Source organism: Odontesthes bonariensis, chromosome 8, assembly GCF_027942865.1.
Source record: "Odontesthes bonariensis isolate fOdoBon6 chromosome 8, fOdoBon6.hap1, whole genome shotgun sequence".
Taxonomy (NCBI): domain Eukaryota; kingdom Metazoa; phylum Chordata; class Actinopteri; order Atheriniformes; family Atherinopsidae; genus Odontesthes; species Odontesthes bonariensis.
In genome coordinates, this window is record NC_134513.1 from 1,776,637 (window position 1) to 1,796,543 (window position 19,907).

At 44.7% G+C, this 19,907-nt stretch overlaps 1 protein-coding gene across 6 annotated transcripts in view; it reads left to right on the forward strand.

Moving 5' to 3' along the window:
• Nucleotides 1-7,739: 7,739 nt before the first annotated feature.
• Nucleotides 7,740-19,907, forward strand: part of lrmp (lymphoid-restricted membrane protein) — a 45,586-nt gene continuing 33,418 nt past the window's right edge. For all 6 annotated transcript variants that reach the window (XM_075471282.1, XM_075471283.1, XM_075471285.1 and 3 more), the window contains exons 1-8: nt 7,740-7,822; nt 9,347-10,065; nt 13,284-13,391; nt 15,717-15,897; nt 18,634-18,695; nt 18,779-18,854; nt 19,410-19,568; nt 19,657-19,774. In XM_075471282.1, coding sequence (XP_075327397.1) covers nt 9,402-10,065; nt 13,284-13,391; nt 15,717-15,897; nt 18,634-18,695; nt 18,779-18,854; nt 19,410-19,568; nt 19,657-19,774 — 1,368 coding nt within the window. In that variant the 5' untranslated portion in view covers nt 7,740-7,822; nt 9,347-9,401. The remainder of the gene's footprint in view (nt 7,823-9,346; nt 10,066-13,283; nt 13,392-15,716; nt 15,898-18,633; nt 18,696-18,778; nt 18,855-19,409; nt 19,569-19,656; nt 19,775-19,907) is intronic.

Consider the following 19,907-nt stretch of genomic DNA (forward strand, 5'->3'; position numbering starts at 1 on the left):
CAGAGTCGCGAATTAGGATTCAAAGATTCAAGATTCAAAGTTTTATTTGTCACATGCACAGTTGTACACGGTACAACATGCAGTGAAATGACCTTTGACCGCCGTCCATAAAATACAAACTATAAACTACAAAATATAAACTAGGTAGCAAAGTAACATTAATGGAAAGTTAAAGTAAAATTAAAAAATCCTAAATTAAAATAGTAGAATAGCAAATAAAATATATAAGCACGATTAAAATACAAAATAAGATTAAAAATATAAACATATAGAATAAAATAGAGCACAAAATAAAGTAAAGTAAAGTAAATATATGTATGTGCACAGGTTAAAGATATGTACACTGTGTGTGCAAAACTGCAGATTTGTGCATGTGCGGTGAGGTGTGAGCGAGAGAATGTGCAAAACATGCAGTCCGGTTGTGTGTGTGAGTGAGGTGGTGGACTAGTCTCTGTTCTCATTCTCATTCAGGGCACGGACAGCTTGTGGGAAAAAGGAAATATTTCTTTAACATTTCACAGAAATGAGATTTAGGTCTTCCTGCTCAACCTGCTGCAGTTCACACTTTCTAACTGTTGCACTGAGATTAATCACGCCGACCACAGCTCATCCTGTTGCAGTCGCATGTTATTCACATGCAGGGGCTTAAAAAGAAGAAAAACTCCACAATAAATTAGGTTCAAATTGCTTGAATTCATCATAACATCAGTTATAACGAAACAGAAATCTATGCTCCATCCGAGAATGATGAAATACTTCTTTCTTTACAACCTGAAATCAGGAAAAGTCACCGGCTTTGCAAAGATGTGCAGAGGATTTAAGTTTAAGAACATAAGATGGACAACTTTCTGCCCTTCAGATCGCTCATCCATCAATATCTGATGTGAGCATACGGGGAAAAACAATGGTAACAATCACACTTAAAGCATTATTGTGCCAAACAGAAACCTCCAGTTAAGCTGGTTAAGAGCTGGTGTGGACCTGTGGGCTCAGAGGCATCTGAGCTCCTTTAACCTTCAGTGATGGCGGCATTAATGCAGAAAATACACTGAGGTGATATTCTGTAAATCTGAAGTGTGCAGGGAGCAGAAAGATAACGACATTATGTCCAGATTAATGTCTGCACCGCTCCATGTGGCAGCTCTTTTATTAGATACTTTCTCTATCAGTCTTTCATGCTCCAAGTTCACTTTCCATTTTCTTTTTCCAAGATTTCCTAATAAAACAAATACAGCACGTTGCTGGAAAAATGTAATTAAATTTTTTATAACGCCCAAAATTAGGAATAAACATACTTCATTATCACAGCCGTGTTGGAGAAGCTGTGGAGATGTAAATGTGAACCACTCACGTGTGTTCTGGCTCTGTCCTAAAATCACTCAATTCTGGGAAGATGTTCATTTGGTTTTGTGCAGAATTTTGGATTATGTTGTATCCAAGTCTTGCACATTATTATATCTTGGTGTTATTACGGAAAATGTTGTGTTGAAAGATGATAGATACATATTGAAAATGATGTTAGTAGCCTGTAAAAAGGCAATTACAACAAAGTTGTACAAGACAGACCCACCATCCCAGGAAGATTGGTTGAAAGTTATGGACGAAATACATATTATGGAACATCTGACTTACAAAATAAGGACTCAAGAGGATCAACACTGCCGGAAGTGGGAGAAATGGACTGAATACATAAAAACGACAGGACAAGGACCATCACATTGACATCGAAAATTGATCAAACTGTAGAAACATGGTGATCCAACATGTTCTTTTTCACTTTTTAGTTTTTTATTTGTTCCCCCCCCGCCCCCCCACTCCCCTTCCCCTTGCACAATGTCTAAAGAACTAACTTTATTAGTTTTCCATAAAGAAAAATACACAACATAGCATGTGCCAATACGATAATTAAGATTACTTAATAAAAAGAAAGAGTAAATAAAAAATAAAAATAATAATAATAACTAAATAAAATAAACGACAATAGCATCAACTACCACTAACCAAAAATCTACGTATATAAATTAACTTAAATGCTTTTATTTTATGTAAAGCACTTTGAACTGTTTGTACATGAAATGTGCTATACAAATAAATTTGATTTGATTTTGATTTGATAAAAAAAATGCCCTACCCACAGAAACATTTAAATAATTATAGCATTACAGTATATTCAGATCATCAAATTAAGTTTGAGCTGGAGATGCCATTTAACCCACTTATGAAAAATAATGGGACCACTTTTTGTTGTACTCATTAATTCTATTTAGCAATCTGTATGATAATGTTTCCAAGGCAGCAAGTTTGCCCCTTGCATAATGTTCTAAAGAAAAACAATAAAAAGAAAGTATCAAAAAACAAAAAAACAAATACAGCACGTAAACATTGAGGCCTGGACGCATCTCTGGTGCAGCAGCAGCAGGAGGCTGAGAGATGAGAGGGGAAACGACAGCTGGGAGTGCTGTCCTCTCCTGGTGATCCCTCCTTTAAAAGAGACACCTCCAGCTGGACAGCAGTCAGTTATCTGCGGGGATTAGACCGGCCCTTCGTCTCCTCCCTCCTGCTGCAGACGGCTGCTTGCACCATAATCCCAGATTACACCACAGAAATCTGCTCAGTCGAGTAGTTTTTATTATCATTTTTTAAAAAACTCACATTTCCTCCTCCATCTCTCGAGTGTGCATCTAATGTACCGACAAACAGACACTCAATGCCTAATTTCACAGCCGTTTGGAGCCCCTCACCAGGTAAGAAGACCCCACAGCAGGCCGGGCGGTCGTGCAACAGTGACGGAGCTCTCCGTTCTCCGAATGAGCCATAATCCTTTTCCACCGTTACCTGCGTCCCTCATAGATCACACACACTGGCTAACAGAGTCGGGCTGGGATTACACGACTATAAATATGAACTCGGGTGTGTGTAATTGAGCAGTAAAAGGAAGGGGAGGGTTCAGTTTACCACCCTAATCTCCACCTGAGCCTGCTGGCTGCCGCTCAGACACTCAGGGTCAGAAAACAAGCAAAGCTGCAGCTACTTAGCGTGAGCTGTGAAAGTGGATTCTGCTGGTCGGGCTGCACAGGAGGAAGAGGAGGAAGAGGAGGAAGAGGAGGACGAGTACCCTGGTGGACATGGGATCGCCCCCTCCCCCTTAAAAAAAAAAATGGCACCAAAATGGACTTTATTGTGTTGGAGATGAAACTGAGAGTTAAATCCAAAGCTTAACATGTGGACTTCAGGTTAGTTTGTCACGTGTTTGCCGTCACAATAAGGCCTCTGAAGGCCTGAGTCCTGCTCTTGGTACCATGAGGGTGAGCAGCGGTACTGGACTATCTTCTATGTGGAGCAACAGGGGGGATTTTTAAATGTTCAGCAGCCACGAAATCATCAAGATGCTACACCTGGAGCAGCTACTGAGGGTGAGTGCATCAGGCCGTGTCCCTTATTAAGATGTGGTGAAGCTACCCTGGAAACACGATGAGTTTCGTTTACCTTAAAGCTTTGTAGACCGTCATCAGCCATCGGAGTGGTGGACGGGTAGCTGCTTCCCTGAAAACAAATCCAACATTTGGAGCAGTTCTTAAACAATGTCATGGTTGGAGATGATGTGAATCTGTTTGATGCTGCCGGTCACATGACACCTCATAACATCCTTTATCAAGCAAGTCACGTTTCCCGTAAACTCATGTCGTATTGAACTAATCTGGCCTTTTTAACACAGGCTATTTTATGCGTATTTGCTACTTAAATGTAGCTCAACCCATCGTACCAATATAACAACCAACACAACATCAGTGATTTAATAATAATAATAATAATAAGATCCATTACCTTCAGAGCAGGAGAGACGTCTCACCTGAGGGTCTGAGATGAACTGAAATGGGCTGTGCACCTTTAAGTTAAACCGCTTACTGATCTCTTGGGTGGAAACTAGTCCTATTATTGTCTCGTACCGACACCAAAAATCAAATGAAGCCGGTTAGATTCGTCCGTTTCAACTCATTTTAATCTCTTCACTGTAATGTGACACAACATGATGCTGCTGTTGCTGCTAAATCCAGCTGCGGCGAGACCCCGAATGATCTTAGAACAATCGCTTTAACTTGCATTTTAATGGGAATGTTAGAGAAAGTGCTCAGGACGCCATGGTCGCTCTGCTCAGCAGGATTTTAGGACATTTGGACAGCAGCGGGGTTCATGCCAGACTTTTATTTGTGGACTTTTACAACCAGAAGGCTTTTAGAGCGTTTGGATTTCAGAAACAATCTAGTGGGATGGATTTTAAGTAAATGTGCAGATGGTTCTGCTACTGTTGGTCTGAAGGTTTTCAGTCCCAAAAACAGCTTTGTGCCGCCCATAACGCATCCAGGGTGCCACCCATAACGCATCCACGGTGCCGCCCACAACGCATCCAGGGTGCCGCCCACAACGCATCCAGGGTGCCGCCCATAACGCATCCAGGGTGCCACCCATAACGCATCCACGGTGCCACCCATAACGCATCCAGGGTGCCACCCATAACGCATCCAGGGTGCCACCCATAACGCATCCACGGTGCCACCCATAACGCATCCACGGTGCCACCCATAACGCATCCACGGTGCCGCCCACAACGCATCCAGGGTGCCGCCCACAACGCATCCAGGGTGCCGCCCATAACGCATCCAGGGTGCCGCCCATAACGCATCCAGGGTGCCGCCCATAACGCATCCGGTGCCGCCCATAACACATCCACGGTGCCGCCCATAACGCATCCACGGTGCCACCCATAACGCATCCAGGGTGCCGCCCATAACGCATCCAGGGTGCCACCCATAACGCATCCAGGGTGCCGCCCATAACGCATCCAGGGTGCCGCCCATAACGCATCCAGGGTGCCACCCATAACGCATCCAGGGTGCCGCCCATAACGCATCCAGGGTGCCACCCATAACGCATCCGCGGTGCCGCCCATAACGCATCCGGTGCCACCCATAACGCATCCGGTGCCGCCCATAACGCATCCGGTGCCGCCCATAACGCATCCAGGGTGCCACCCATAACGCATCCAGGGTGCCGCCCATAACGCATCCAGGGTGCCGCCCATAACGCATCCAGGGTGCCGCCCATAACGCATCCAGGGTGCCGCCCATAACGCATCCAGGGTGCCGCCCATAACGCATCCAGGGTGCCGCCCATAACGCATCCAGGGTGCCGCCCATAACGCATCCAGGGTGCCGCCCATAACGCATCCAGGGTGCCGCCCACAACGCATCCGGTGCCGCCCATAACGCATCCAGGGTGCCGCCCATAACGCATCCAGGGTGCCGCCCACAACGCATCCGGTGCCGCCCATAACGCATCCAGGGTGCCACCCATAACGCATCCGGTGCCGCCCATAACGCATCCAGGGTGCCGCCCATAACGCATCCAGGGTGCCGCCCATAACGCATCCAGGGTGCCGCCCATAACGCATCCAGGGTGCCACCCACAACGCATCCGGTGCCACCCATAACGCATCCACGGTGCCGCCCATAACGCATCCACGGTGCCACCCATAACGCATCCACGGTGCCACCCATAACGCATCCACGGTGCCGCCCACAACGCATCCACGGTGCCGCCCATAACGCATCCACGGTGCCACCCATAACGCATCCACGGTGCCGCCCATAACGCATCCAGGGTGCCACCCATAACGCATCCAGGGTGCCACCCATAACGCATCCACGGTGCCGCCCATAACGCATCCACGGTGCCACCCATAACGCATCCACGGTGCCACCCATAACGCATCCACGGTGCCGCCCATAACGCATCCACGGTGCCACCCATAACGCATCCACGGTGCCACCCATAACGCATCCACGGTGCCGCCCACAACGCATCCACGGTGCCGCCCATAACGCATCCACGGTGCCACCCATAACGCATCCGGTGCCGCCCATAAGGCATCCACGGTGCCGCCCACAACGCATCCAGGGTGCCGCCCATAACGCATCCACGGTGCCGCCCGCAACGCATCCACGGTGCCGCCCGCAACGCATCCAGGGTGCCGCCCACAACGCATCCACGGTGCCGCCCTCAACGCATCCACGGTGCCGCCCACAACGCATCCACGGTGCCGCCCACAACGCATCCACGGTGCCGCCCACAACGCATCCACGGTGCCGCCCACAACGCATCCAGGGTGCCGCCCATAACGCATCCAGGGTGCCACCCATAACGCATCCAGGGTGCCACCCATAACGCATCCAGGGTGCCGCCCATAACGCATCCGGTGCCACCCATAATGCATCCGGTGCCGCCCATAACGCATCCGGTGCCGCCCATAACGCATCCAGGGTGCCACCCATAACGCATCCATGGTGCCACCCATAACGCATCCAGGGTGCCGCCCATAACGCATCCAGGGTGCCGCCCATAACGCATCCAGGGTGCCGCCCATAACGCATCCAGGGTGCCGCCCATAACGCATCCAGGGTGCCACCCATAACGCATCCGGTCCCGCCCATAACGCATCCAGGGTGCCACCCATAACGCATCCAGGGTGCCACCCATAACGCATCCGGTGCCGCCCATAACGCATCCGGTGCCGCCCATAACTCATCCACGGTGCCACCCATAACGCATCCGGTGCCGCCCATAACGCATCCACGGTGCCGCACATAACGCATCCGGTGCCGCCCATAACGCATCCAGGGTGCCACCCATAACGCATCCAGTGCCGCCCATAACGCATCCAGGGTGCCGCCCATAACTCATCCACGGTGCCGCCCATAACGCATCCAGGGTGCCGCCCATAACTCATCCACGGTGCCGCCCATAACGCATCCGGTGCCACCCATAACGCATCCAGGGTGCCGCCCATAAAGCATCCAGGGTGCCGCCCATAACGCATCCAGGGTGCCGCCCATAACGCATCCACGGTGCCGCACATAACGCATCCAGGGTGCCACCCATAACGCATCCACGGTGCCGCCCATAACGCATCCAGGGTGCCACCCATAACGCATCCGGTGCCACCCATAACGCATCCAGGGTGCCGCCCATAACGCATCCGGTGCCACCCATAACGCATCCAGGGTGCCGCCCATAACGCATCCGGTGCCACCCATAACGCATCCAGGGTGCCGCCCATAAAGCATCCAGGGTGCCGCCCATAACGCATCCACGGTGCCGCACATAAAGCATCCAGGGTGCCGCCCATAACGCATCCAGGGTGCCGCCCATAACGCATCCAGGGTGCCACCCATAACGCATCCAGGGTGCCACCCATAACGCATCCACGGTGCCGCCCATAACGCATCCAGGGTGCCGCCCATAACGCATCCGGTGCCGCCCATAACACATCCACGGTGCCGCCCATAACGCATCCAGGGTGCCACCCATAACGCATCCGGTGCCACCCATAACGCATCCAGGGTGCCGCCCATAACGCATCCGGTGCCACCCATAACGCATCCAGGGTGCCGCCCATAAAGCATCCAGGGTGCCGCCCATAACGCATCCAGGGTGCCGCCCATAACGCATCCACGGTGCCGCACATAACGCATCCAGGGTGCCACCCATAACGCATCCACGGTGCCGCCCATAACGCATCCAGGGTGCCACCCATAACGCATCCGGTGCCACCCATAACGCATCCAGGGTGCCGCCCATAACGCATCCACGGTGCCGCCTCTCGGTGCAGCCACAGGGAGGGGGTGCTGACTCGTTTTCAGAACCAAAGGTTTTTTAATTGAGTGTCTCGAGCGCAGAGCCGACTCAGTTTACTCGCGCGCGTGCTCAGGTTGTTCGCCCTGACAAACATTTCTTGGAGGATATTTGCTCACACAGGATCAGCAAGGTAAAAAAAACTGGATTGTTTCTACACACAAACGTCTGTTTTTTAACCTCTAAAACATTTAGATGCTCGTGTCACCGCACCGGACTAATTTCTGCTTTTTAATATCACAAATTTAAAGGGAAAAAACGCGTTGCTGCTGATTCATTATTTTCCTAATTAAATGTGGTGAAGTCTTTGCGGTATGAAATCATTGTGACATTAAATATTCTCTTCAAAGAGCTTAATGAGTTGGGTTGATGAGCTGCTTCGCACACCTGCTCCCTGAAGGTAGAGGCTTGTTCTGAAAGCTCAGCTTCTGGCTCATGTTTCCCTTCTTAAAGAACAGAATTCGTGCCTTTCACAAACTGTTTTGCTTTAATAGTGTCGGGCTCTCTTCGAGCTGTCTGCGCTTCTTTCTTTCTCTCCTGAGCTCTTTGCGTCCTGCTTTTCTTGATGTTCTCAACTCTCCAGAAACAGATTGTCGCTGAATTTTTGGGAACACAAACTGAAATGATCCCAAAGCTGCACCGTTGGTGTGAGACTCCCCCTGAATCTTCTGTACATTTCATGGGTTTTATTAATGATATTTTCACATTTAACAGCCTCACTGGAAAAAATGCCCCTCCAAAAACAAGTAAAAAAAACAACAAATAAAAGACGTTTTTGCTAAAAATAAGCAAAAAAATCTGCCAATGGAACTAGTGAAAATTGGCTTGTCAAGATTTCTTGAAATAAGATGTGATATTTAGGACTTTTGAGTTAAAGTGATCTTGAAATTAGCCTAAAAACCTCTTCAAATGTAAAAAAAAAGCTTGTTTCATATGATATGTGACTCAAAACAATTTGTTTTCAAGACTTTTTCACTTAACAAGATATTCCAGATGTATTGTCTTAAAACAAGTCCCTATATCTGGCTGAAATGGTGCTTGTTAGGCAGTTGTGTCTTATATTAAGTGTAATGAAATATTTTGACTAGAAATGAGACAAATATACTTGGTAAGACTTTGATTTTTTTCCTGCTATAGGGACTTGTTTGAAGACAATACATCTGGAATATCTTGTTAAATGAAAAAGTCTTGAAAACAAATTGTTTTGAGTCGGATTTCATATGAAACAAGCTTTTTTTTTTTTACATTTGAAGAGGTTTTTAAGCTAATTTCAAGATCACTTTTATCTCAAAAGTCCTAAATATCACATTTTATTTCAAGAAATCTTGACAAGCCGATTTTCACTAGTTCCATTGGCAGATTTTTTTGCTTATTTCAAGCAAAAACGTCTTTTATTTGTTGTTTTTTTACTAATTTTAGGAAGGGCATTTGTTCCAGTGTATATCTGGCTTAAATGGTACTTAATAGTTGTGTTTTATATATTAAGTGTAATGAGATATTTTGACTACAAATGAGACAAATATACTTGGTAAGATTTAGATATTTTTCCAGTGCTGTACAGTTTAAATGCGCCATTCTTTGGTTTTATATGACTGTGTTTTTCTGCTCTCTGCCAGGTTTGTGTGTTTTTAGACGTTTTCTTTCCCTCTTGCCTCAGACCTCAGCCTCTCCTCCCCACAGGAAGCCAGCTCTGCAGCCCCACCGTCAGCAGCATGGACTATTACACTCCTCAGTCTTCCCGTCGTCACAACCCCGTGGACAGCATCTGCAGAAAACTTCAAACCATCCAGTGGCGCGGTGACCGAGAGCCCAATTCACCATTCCAGATCCCCAAGCTTTCCTCCAGCAGCTACGACAGCCCTCAGTGCGGCCTCAGGCACAACCTGGAAGCCATCCTGAAGAAGGGGGCCTTCCACAGAGACGAGGGGGAGAGGGTGAAGGAGAAAGGGAGAGGGATGCCCAGCTCTGCAGCCTCCCAGAAGGGCGGCCTGGGTCCCTCGGTCCCGCTCTCCACCCCGACACGCAACCCTTCCACCCCGGCCCACATCACCTACACCATCACCAGCACCCTGGGAGAGCGGAGAGGCGCCGATGGGAGCGATCTGAGACAAGTTAAGACATGGCAGAGGTACTGTTCGACACCCGGAGGCCAGTCCAAGGACTCCCCTTACTTTACGTTCACCCGAGGACCTCACTCAGCGCAGCCTGAGAGTGACGGGCGGAGCTCGAGCCCTCCTCTGTCCCGTGCGTTCGCCCCGAGTCACGGCACGCTGTCCTACAACCTCAACTTCTGCTCCGCGGACGCAGCACATTCAGCGGAGTGTGAGCTGCCCTACCCGGCCCTGGTTGTGAAGAGGCTGTCCATGGGAGATGGAGGTAGGCTCAGGGTCTCTGAACCCAACACAAAATGAATTTAGTGACCACTGAATCACGTTGGGACAGAAGCTTGTCCACATTTTGTTTGCTGTGACTTTAGACTAAAAGATTTAACTTCAGCTCATGGTAAGTTGATAGTTTTGGTTTGGTGAGTGTTAAAGGGACAGTTCGCCTCTTTAAAGGGACAGTTCGCCTCTTTAAAGGGACAGTTCTCCTCTTTAAAGGGATAGTTCGCCTCTTCTGACATGAAGCTGTGTAACATCCGATATCAGCAGCATCATTTCTGAACATCTTCTTACCCCCTGCTGCGTCCTGTGAGCAGAGTTCCAGCCTCGTTTTGGTGCTGATGAAGGTAGTCCGGCTAGTTGGCTGGGGTTTAAAAAATAAAGCGTGGCTGTACGCATTAATATGAAGGGAGGCAAAAATGACGCCAAGCGATGTGAGGTCTGACTTTTTCCTGGAGAACCATTTTGTGATGCAAATGTATTACTCTGTTGAACGCATATTGTTCTGAGAAGCAAAACGCTTTATTTTTTAAACCCCAGCCAACTAGCCGGACTACCTTCATCAGCACCAAAACGAGGCTGGAACTCTGCTCACAGGACGCAGCAGGGGGTAAGAAGATGTTCAGAAATGATGCTGCTGATATGGGATGTTACACAGCTTCATGTCAGAAGAGGCCAACTGTCCCTTTAAAGAGGCGAACTGTCCCTTTTAATGTACAAAGCAATCAGCTGGGCTGTAGGGGCTAAGTTATTTAAGGTTTGTTCCCAGACGGTAGAAGCCTCCCCAGGTCAGCAGAGGGCCTGAGCCACAAAGACCCTCAGATGTTCTTTGACTGGTCAGAAAAATGTATATGCATCTATTCTTAAATGTGATATTTGCTTAGGTTCTGCAAACAGTCAAAGAAGACTGTGCTTCTCAAATCAAAATGCTTGAAAGTTGGTGTTTTTGGTTAAAAATTCCCTCTGATGGAACCAACCCGTCTTTGAGACTTACTGCAGAAACCTCAGATGAACATGCTGAATTTAGACCTTGATGCAATGAAAGTGCTTTGCAGTCAATATTTGCAGAGTGAGTCATTACAGAGAACAAGTCTACAGCTCTGGAGGTGCTCTGCACAGGCTCCAGATTTCCAAGCTTGACTGTATATTAACACAGCCTGTTTCCCAGAGAAGCTGCTCTCATTCACATGTTGTTCTGTTTCTGTTATCGACGGCTAAATGTGTCAGAAACTAACCGAAAAGTAGCCCATGAAGACGAGTCGGTTCAGGGTTCTGCTCGAATACAATCCTGATGTTTCTAACAGCTGTCTGAGTAACACTGCACACACAGATGTGAATCCAGCTGTGGACTAGTCTTTAACAGATGAATCCAGCTGTGGACTAGTCTTTAACAGAGATGAATCCAGCTGTGGACTAGTCTTTATCAGAGATGAATCCAGCTGTGGACTAGTCTTTAACAGATGAATCCAGCTGTGGACTAGTCTTTAACAGATGAATCCAGCTGTGGACTAGTCTTTAACAGAGATGAATCCAGCTGTGGACTAGTCTTTAACAGAGATGACTCCAGCTGTGGACTAGTCTTTATCAGAGATGAATCCAGCTGTGGACTAGTCTTTAACAGATGAATCCAGCTGTGGACTAGTCTTTAACAGAGATGAATCCAGCTGTGGACTAGTCTTTAACAGAGATGGATCCAGCTGTGGACTAGTCTTTAACAGAGATGAATCCAGCTGTGGACTAGTCTTTAACAGAGATGAATCCAGCTGTGGACTAGTCTTTATCAGAGATGAATCCAGCTGTGGACTAGTCTTTAACAGAGATGAATCCAGCTGTGGACTAGTCTTTAACAGATGAATCCAGCTGTGGACTAGTCTTTAACAGAGATGAATCCAGCTGTGGACTAGTCTTTAACAGATTAATCCAGCTGTGGACTAGTCTTTAACAGAGATGAATCCAGCTGTGGACTAGTCTTTATCAGAGATGAATCCAGCTGTGGACTAGTCTTTAACAGAGATGAATCCAGCTGTGGACTAGTCTTTAACAGATGAATCCAGCTGTGGACTAGTCTTTAACAGATGAATCCAGCTGTGGACTAGTCTTTAACAGAGATGAATCCAGCTGTGGACTAGTCTTTAACAGATGAATCCAGCTGTGGACTAGTCTTTAACAGAGATGAATCCAGCTGTGGACTAGTCTTTAACAGATGAATCCAGCTGTGGACTAGTCTTTAACAGAGATGAATCCAGCTGTGGACTAGTCTTTAACAGAGATGAATCCAGCTGTGGACTAGTCTTTATCAGAGATGAATCCAGCTGTGGACTAGTCTTTAACAGAGATGAATCCAGCTGTGGACTAGTCTTTAACAGATGAATCCAGCTGTGGACTAGTCTTTAACAGAGATGGATCCAGCTGTGGACTAGTCTTTAACAGATGAATCCAGCTGTGGACTAGTCTTTAACAGAGATGGATCCAGCTGTGGACTAGTCTTTAACAGATGAATCCAGCTGTGGACTAGTCTTTAACAGAGATGGATCCAGCTGTGGACTAGTCTTTAACAGATGGATCCAGCTGTGGACTAGTCTTTAACAGATGAATCCAGCTGTGGACTAGTCTTTAACAGAGATGGATCCAGCTGTGGACTAGTCTTTAACAGATGAATCCAGCTGTGGACTAGTCTTTAACAGAGATGGATCCAGCTGTGGACTAGTCTTTAACAGATGAATCCAGCTGTGGACTAGTCTTTAACAGAGATGAATCCAGCTGTGGACTAGTCTTTAACAGAGATGGATCCAGCTGTGGACTAGTCTTTAACAGATGGATCCAGCTGTGGACTAGTCTTTAACAGAGATGAATCCAGCTGTGGACTAGTCTTTAACAGAGATGGATCCAGCTGTGGACTAGTCTTTAACAGATGAATCCAGCTGTGGACTAGTCTTTAACAGAGATTAATCCAGCTGTGGACTAGTCTTTAGGGTTTTGTTATTCATCAGATTTTCGAAAAAAAAAAAAAAAAATGATATACGTCAGGACCAGATGAATCCATTTAAAGGAAAAGTTATTAAAAAAAAGCTTCCCCTTGACGTTCTTTGTCATCATAACAGCTAATGTGTTCGGCTAATATTCTGTTATTGCTGAGCCTAAAGGAAGATGCATCATGTGCTCGCACACTTGAATACAGCCTGTGTTTTCTGTGTGTGTGTGTTGCTACTTCAGGACCTTCGGTTGCCTCTGAAAACAGGAAGAATATGGCAGAGATCAGTCTCATCTGTGAAGAGAACCTGCTCGATACCATATTTCATGCATGTGACACCCAGCGCAGAGGTATGCCTGCACACACACACACACACACACACACACACACACACACACGCGCGCAGTAATTATTAGCTGGGTCATGTGTTGCTTTCAGCTGAATACATAAAGCTGATGATGACATGTGTCGGTGTTCCCTCAGCTGTGTGTTCTGGACCTGACGGATCAAAGCTGTCAGACCAAGAAGGATTATGGGAGAATGTGTTTATGAACTGTCTGACTGAAAAATATGAGCAGAGATATGGACATACACATGGCGAAATCAAATCAAATTTATTTGTAGCACATTTCATGTACAGAACAATTCAAAGTGCTTTACATAAAATAAAAGCATTGCAGCAGGGAGTGGAAGAAGCATTAAAAATACATAAAAGAATATAAAGAGAAACCAATAAAATGATTTGAATGAATTTAAAAACAAGCAACAGTCCAGATAAGTTCAAAGATATCGTGCAGATTTCATGCATAGACACATGAGAACAGAAATGTTTTTAACCTGGATTTAAAAATGTCTCCATTTGGTGAAAGTTTAATCTCCACTGGCAGTTTGTTCCACTTGTTTGCAGCATAACAGCTAAATGCTGCTTCTCCATGTTTAGTCTGGACTCTGGACTGGACCAGCTGACCTGAGTCCTTGGATCTCAGAGCTCTGCTGGCTTTATATTCTCTGAACAGATCACAGATTGTAAACCATCAGCAGGCTTTATAAATCTATTCTGTGACTGACTGGAAGCCAGAGTAAAGATTTTAAAGCTGCTGTGATGTGTTCAGATCTCTTAGTCCGGGTTAAAACTCCAGCAGCAGCGTTCTGGATGAGCTGCAGATGTTTAATGCTCTTTGTGGGAAGTCCAGTTAAAAGAGCGTTACAGTGATGGAGTCTGCTGGAGATGAATGCATGGAAGAGTTTCTCCTGGAAACCTTTAATTCTGTTGATGTTTGAAGGGTCCTTTTTACATCCATTTGACTTTTACCGGCTGATCTTTAATCCAGTTCAGCACACACAGGTCAACACTGCCCCTCAAGCCTCAATTTAAGGGAAATTAAGATTTTTAAATCGCTTCAAAGAACGTCATCCAAGGCAAAAAAAATGATTAAACGAATTTTGGCTGATACCAGTGTTGCTATATCTGTGCATCCCGAGCTGAAACTGTCTTATGGCACCTTAAACGTCCTCATAACTGATCTGTGCACAGGCTTCTGTGTGTCCCAAACATCTTTACAGCAGAAAAGGTGCAGACTTTGGGATGTAAGAAGTGGGGAGAGGTTGTTTTAATGTTCTCCCACTTCATCTGATGGTGTCAGATTTTGCTTGTGCCGTGCACGTGATTGTCCCGTTTGAGTTGACGTAAAAGTAAAACTAATTCCTAAATGCTAGTAGCAGGTTTTGATCCCCTTTGTTAGAGATAAAGACTCATCTAATCATACTGCCGTGGAAATAAAGATCCTTTTCGAGGTTTAAGGTGATGTTATGTATGAAATTGTGCAGTTTTTGGAGAGGATTGCTTCATCTAAACAAGGACAAGCCTGCGCCTGGAGCCTCGCAGGTTTGAAACACGGATTGTGAAACATGTTACATGAGGTCAGAGTAAATAAAGTTTAGATTACTGCTAAGATAACTGAACCCTGAGAGAAGCCACACTGCAAAAAGCCAGCTTTCAAAAACAAGAAAAAAAAGTACAAAAATGAGGTGTATTTTGCTTAAAAATAGAAAGATTATCTGCCAATGGAACAAGAAAATGTGGCTCATCAAGATTTTTCTAAACAAGTAAAAATATCTAATCTCAATTAACCCACAAATACCTTAGAGTTAGTGTATTTGAACTAATAACAAGTACATTTTTCTTGATTCTAATTAATTATATTTTCTCAATATATTGAAAAATATTCTTGAATTAAGTAAATGCTAGAGCCATTATCTTGACATAGTGGTATGCACTGGGCCTTATGTTTCTTGAAACCAGCTTGGAAACTGTTGATATTCCAGCTTCAAGCATGTACTTACTCAAAACAGGTCCTAACATCTCAGTAACAAGCTGTAATATCTTATTCAGATAATTAAGGACAGAAACACTTAAAACAAGTGAAACAGTCTGACATAAAAACTGCTTACTAAGAAGAACTATCTTATTGGACAAAAAATAAGCATACATCCCTTTGATCTAAGATATTTCTTTTTACTTAGATTTCACTTTTTGCAGTGCAGCTCTGAGAAATGTGTGCAAACCGCTGCTTCTACGCCTGTAATAATACAGATTAAACCCAACACATCTGGGGGGTTTAAATGTTCAAACAAAGATCCTTCTCCTCTGAAACAGCGATGCTCTCATCTTCCAGGTAAAGTGTACGTGTCGCATATCGTGGACTATCTCCGACACACCACCAGTCGCAGCTCAGAAGACAGCGGGCTGGAGGAGCTCTGCAACATGCTGGACCCGGAACACAAAGACGTTTCCATCGATCTGGACACCTATCACGCCGTCATGAGGGAGTGGATCGATGACTGCCGGAATAACGGGTACGCAGGCGTGTACGTGGGGCTCGGCCCAAAGCGAGGTGTCGGGAAATATCTGGCCCTTTATCTACAGTTTATAAAAGGGCTCAATCTGCTCCTTTAAGCTGTTAAAATATGAACATAAAAGAAAAGAGGAGTTTTCCTTCCTCTTTTCCTTTAAAATGGAGAATGCAGCCAGAATAAGACAGATTTCACATTGACCGCTTGCTGCATACACACAAGGGTACTTATTGTCCAGACCACCTTAAATACAGTCCAGATGTGTTCGCTGTCATACGTCATCTCTCCTCATCTGCCACATAGTTCAGAATGAAACTTCTGACAGAACCAGAGGAGGTTTCATCGTGGTCGTCTCCTGCTTAGTGTGCAGGGAGAGCAGCTCACTGCAACCACTTTATCAAATCAAGTTTATTTATATAGCACATTTCATGTACAGAACAATTCAAAGTGCTTCACATAAAATAAAAGCATCGCAGCAGGGAGTGGAAGAAGCATTAAAAATACATAAAAGAATATAAAGGGAAACAAATAAAATAATTAAATTAATTTAAAACCAGCAACAGTCCAGATAAGTTCAAAGATATCGTGCAGATTTCATCCATAGACACATGAGAACAGAAATGTTTTAACCTGGATTTAAAAATGTCTCCATTTGGTGAAAGTTTAATCTCCACTGGCAGTTTGTTCCCCTTGTTTGCAGCAGAACAGCTAAATGCTGTGATGCATTTCAGAGAATAGAGACTCGTACAGTGTTTCAGGCTCAGTTTAAGCTGATAAATGAACTCTCAGCTTTAATTTTAGGGGATTTTTTTTAATTGTTTATTTGTTCATTTCATTCATCAAAAGTTACAATAATGCATATGCTGAATGAAAAGGGTCGTTGTTATGTTGTCTACCCCTTTTTCAATAATCATTTTACAGGTTAAATTATAATAAGTGTCCAAGCAAAAAAGAAAAAGACAGAAATTGAAAGCTGTAAGCCCCATTTTTGCCAGGCTGTTGCTGCTTCTTCTGTTGTTTGTGGGTCTTTTTAAGCTTTTAAGTGAAACGCAGCTCGATGTGTTGAGCTCATGTCGCTGACTCGCTCACTGAAGAACACTTCGAGCCTCTTTATGACCTTTATGTATGTTTTGGGTCACTGTGAAGCGTCTGAGCAGATAATTATGCACGCAGATATACAAAGAATTCAGCCTCTAAATGTTTTACATGTTACGATGTTTGTTTTAGATCACGAGCATCTTTTAAAATAACTCCTATCCACAGCTGGTTTGGCTCTTTTTTTTTTCCCCTCCAGATGCTTTTTAGGCGTTTCTATGCAGAGGATCCTGTGATTTATGGCTGTTATATTATGTGGAGATCCAGGCCCTTTTTTTTTTTTTTGTTAAGCTCATCAAATCGAGCATGTTTTTGGAGAATAGGGCTGGCCTGATCTGTTTGAATTGATAGCTCTTGTAGCCACATGTTGTGGCCACGGTAACAGCTTCTAAATACAAGTGCCCCACCTAAAAAAAAGCTGTTTTTATCATTTATTGGAGACTTGACGCAGAAATGTGCCTCACTTGTCTGCAGAACAGCGTCTGAGTTGTTTGTTTTGCAGCATTTGAGCTGCAAACAAGGACAATTCTACATATTAAAAAGCTTCATTTCTCACACACCTGGTGAGAGTTTGGATGGAAAAACGTTGTGAGATGCCTCCGTAGAAGAGACACTAAGGGAATGGATCAAGTCGTTGGAGGGTGTGTGGTGCAGATGAGGCCAATAATTACCATCTATTTTGGGATTGTCCAAAACTCTCATCGTTCTGGCACGACATCCTTGATTATCTGGAATATATATTTCAAATGACCATACAGTTTGATGTCAGCTCAATGTATTTTTGTATCACAGTTGTAGGAGCTATTTGTTATTTTGTATATTTGGCTCATGTTTTTTTTCACGTATTTAGTATTGTTTGAGTGAATTTGGGTATTTAATTCTGCTTTTATTTTGAAAGCACGGGTTAGCTGGGGCGCACTGGGAGAGTTTATTTAGATGAGCAGGCACCTGGGAGGGCTGATGGGTTTTTACCAGGGCAAGAGAGGCGGCAAAGGCCCATTGTTCTTTGTTTGCTTGCTTGTGTTTGGAGAAATAAACCGAAAAAAACGTAATTTTTTGCCTGGACAATGGACTCAATTTACCTGCGTAAGTTCACTCCCCAGGTGTCTCAGTGGCCGTTTATTATGGTTTTGACATTTTTTTTTGTTTTGATTATTGACACAAGAGGACGAATAGCCACTACAACAGTATTACATTTGCAATCAACAGCAGACAAATATCTAATGAAGATATTATTGATTGGAGCAAAGAAAGCAATAACAAGGAAACGGCTACAACCCAACACACCCACACCGAGTCTGTGGTTAAAATGGATCAGATATTTAAGATCACGGAGACCTGAACTGCTTTAAGTATCTTTATTACACGGCTTGAAGTACCAGTTTACTAATCTTGATGGAAAATTGAGTGAATGTGAGTCTCTGTTCAATTGTTACTATTTTATACATGGTAAAATGAAAGGGAGAGTAAGAGCTTGGAGGGTATGTTAGCGCAGTTATCCAGATACATGTTTTTGTGTAGATCTGTATGTGTGTAACAGTGCTGAAATGACTTTCTATGCATCTCCCTGATTAAAAACAAAATAAAAAGCTTAATTTCTAAAACTTTTCCTTGACTGTCTAATAATTGTCTTTGTCCTCTCAGGGAAGAACCGGCGGATGACGTCACCCAGGAGGACTCGGTGAAATTCAGAGACAGCATATGTGGTGAACATCAGCCCTCATCTGTACGGTTCATGCATCCAACACTGATTGCATTTGGAGCTCTAATATACTTTTGTTTTTCTCAGCCAGGAGGTCCATGTTGCTAAATATGACCTCAGGAAGCCTGGAGGCCTTTGGAGGGGAGGCGTCCAGAGCAGAATTGTGAGTAACAGTTTGTTCACGTCTGTGCAAACCACCTCATTTTAATTAACTAATTAATGATTATTTTTAATGGGGTTTTTTATTTTTATTTTTAATTTATTTTTATTATTATTTTTTTTATTTTTAATGATTTTATTGCCTTCTTGTGATTTTGTGTAGCTGTGAAGCACTTTGAATTGCCTTGTGTATGAATTGTGCTCTATAAATAAAATTGCCTTGCTTCATTTGAAGCTGACACATCCCAGGCATGCCCTTTAATTTCAAATCAAATCAGATTTATTTATATAGCACATTTTAATGTACAAACAATTCAAAGTGCTTCACATAAAATAAAAGCATTGCAGCATTGAGTGGAAGAAGCATTAAAATACATAAAAGAATATAAAGAGAAACAAATAAAATCATTTAAATGAATTTAAAAACAAGCAACAGTCCAGATAAGTTCAAAGATATCGTGCAGATTTCATGCATAGACGCATGAGAACAGAAATATTTTTAACCTGGATTTAAAAAATGAGTTTCAATCTGCCTGTTTGTTCCTCTTTTCCTGCAAAGCGAAACATCAGAGCTGGTGTACTGTGTTGCCGACCTGCAGATGAGCAACCAGAAGCTTCAGGAGGAGGTCAGGAAGCTGAAGCAGGTGGTGGAGGCCATGGAGGAGAGCAACCAGAAGCTCGCCGAGGAAAACGAGGAGCTACGCAGTCAGGCCAGGGTGTAAGATGCTGTTTGTTGCTCTCAGACGCACGTCGCAGAGGCACTGTAGCTGCAGGGGTTTGATGATGCTCCCTGTCCTGTGGTGCAGGAACCAGCAGCTGGCACAGAAGGAGAAGATGCTGAAGGAGGAGGTGGAGGAGATGAAGGCCACGCTGAGCTGCACAGAGGAAGGCAGAGCTCGCGCCTCCGCACACAGCAAACATGTGGTCAGTACAACTGGTTTATATGTGAAATATAAAGGTGTGTGAAGCTTTAACTGCACTGGAAAAAAATGCCCCTCCAAAAATAAGTAAAAAAAAAACAAATAAAAGACGTTTTTGCTTGAAATAAGCAAAAAAA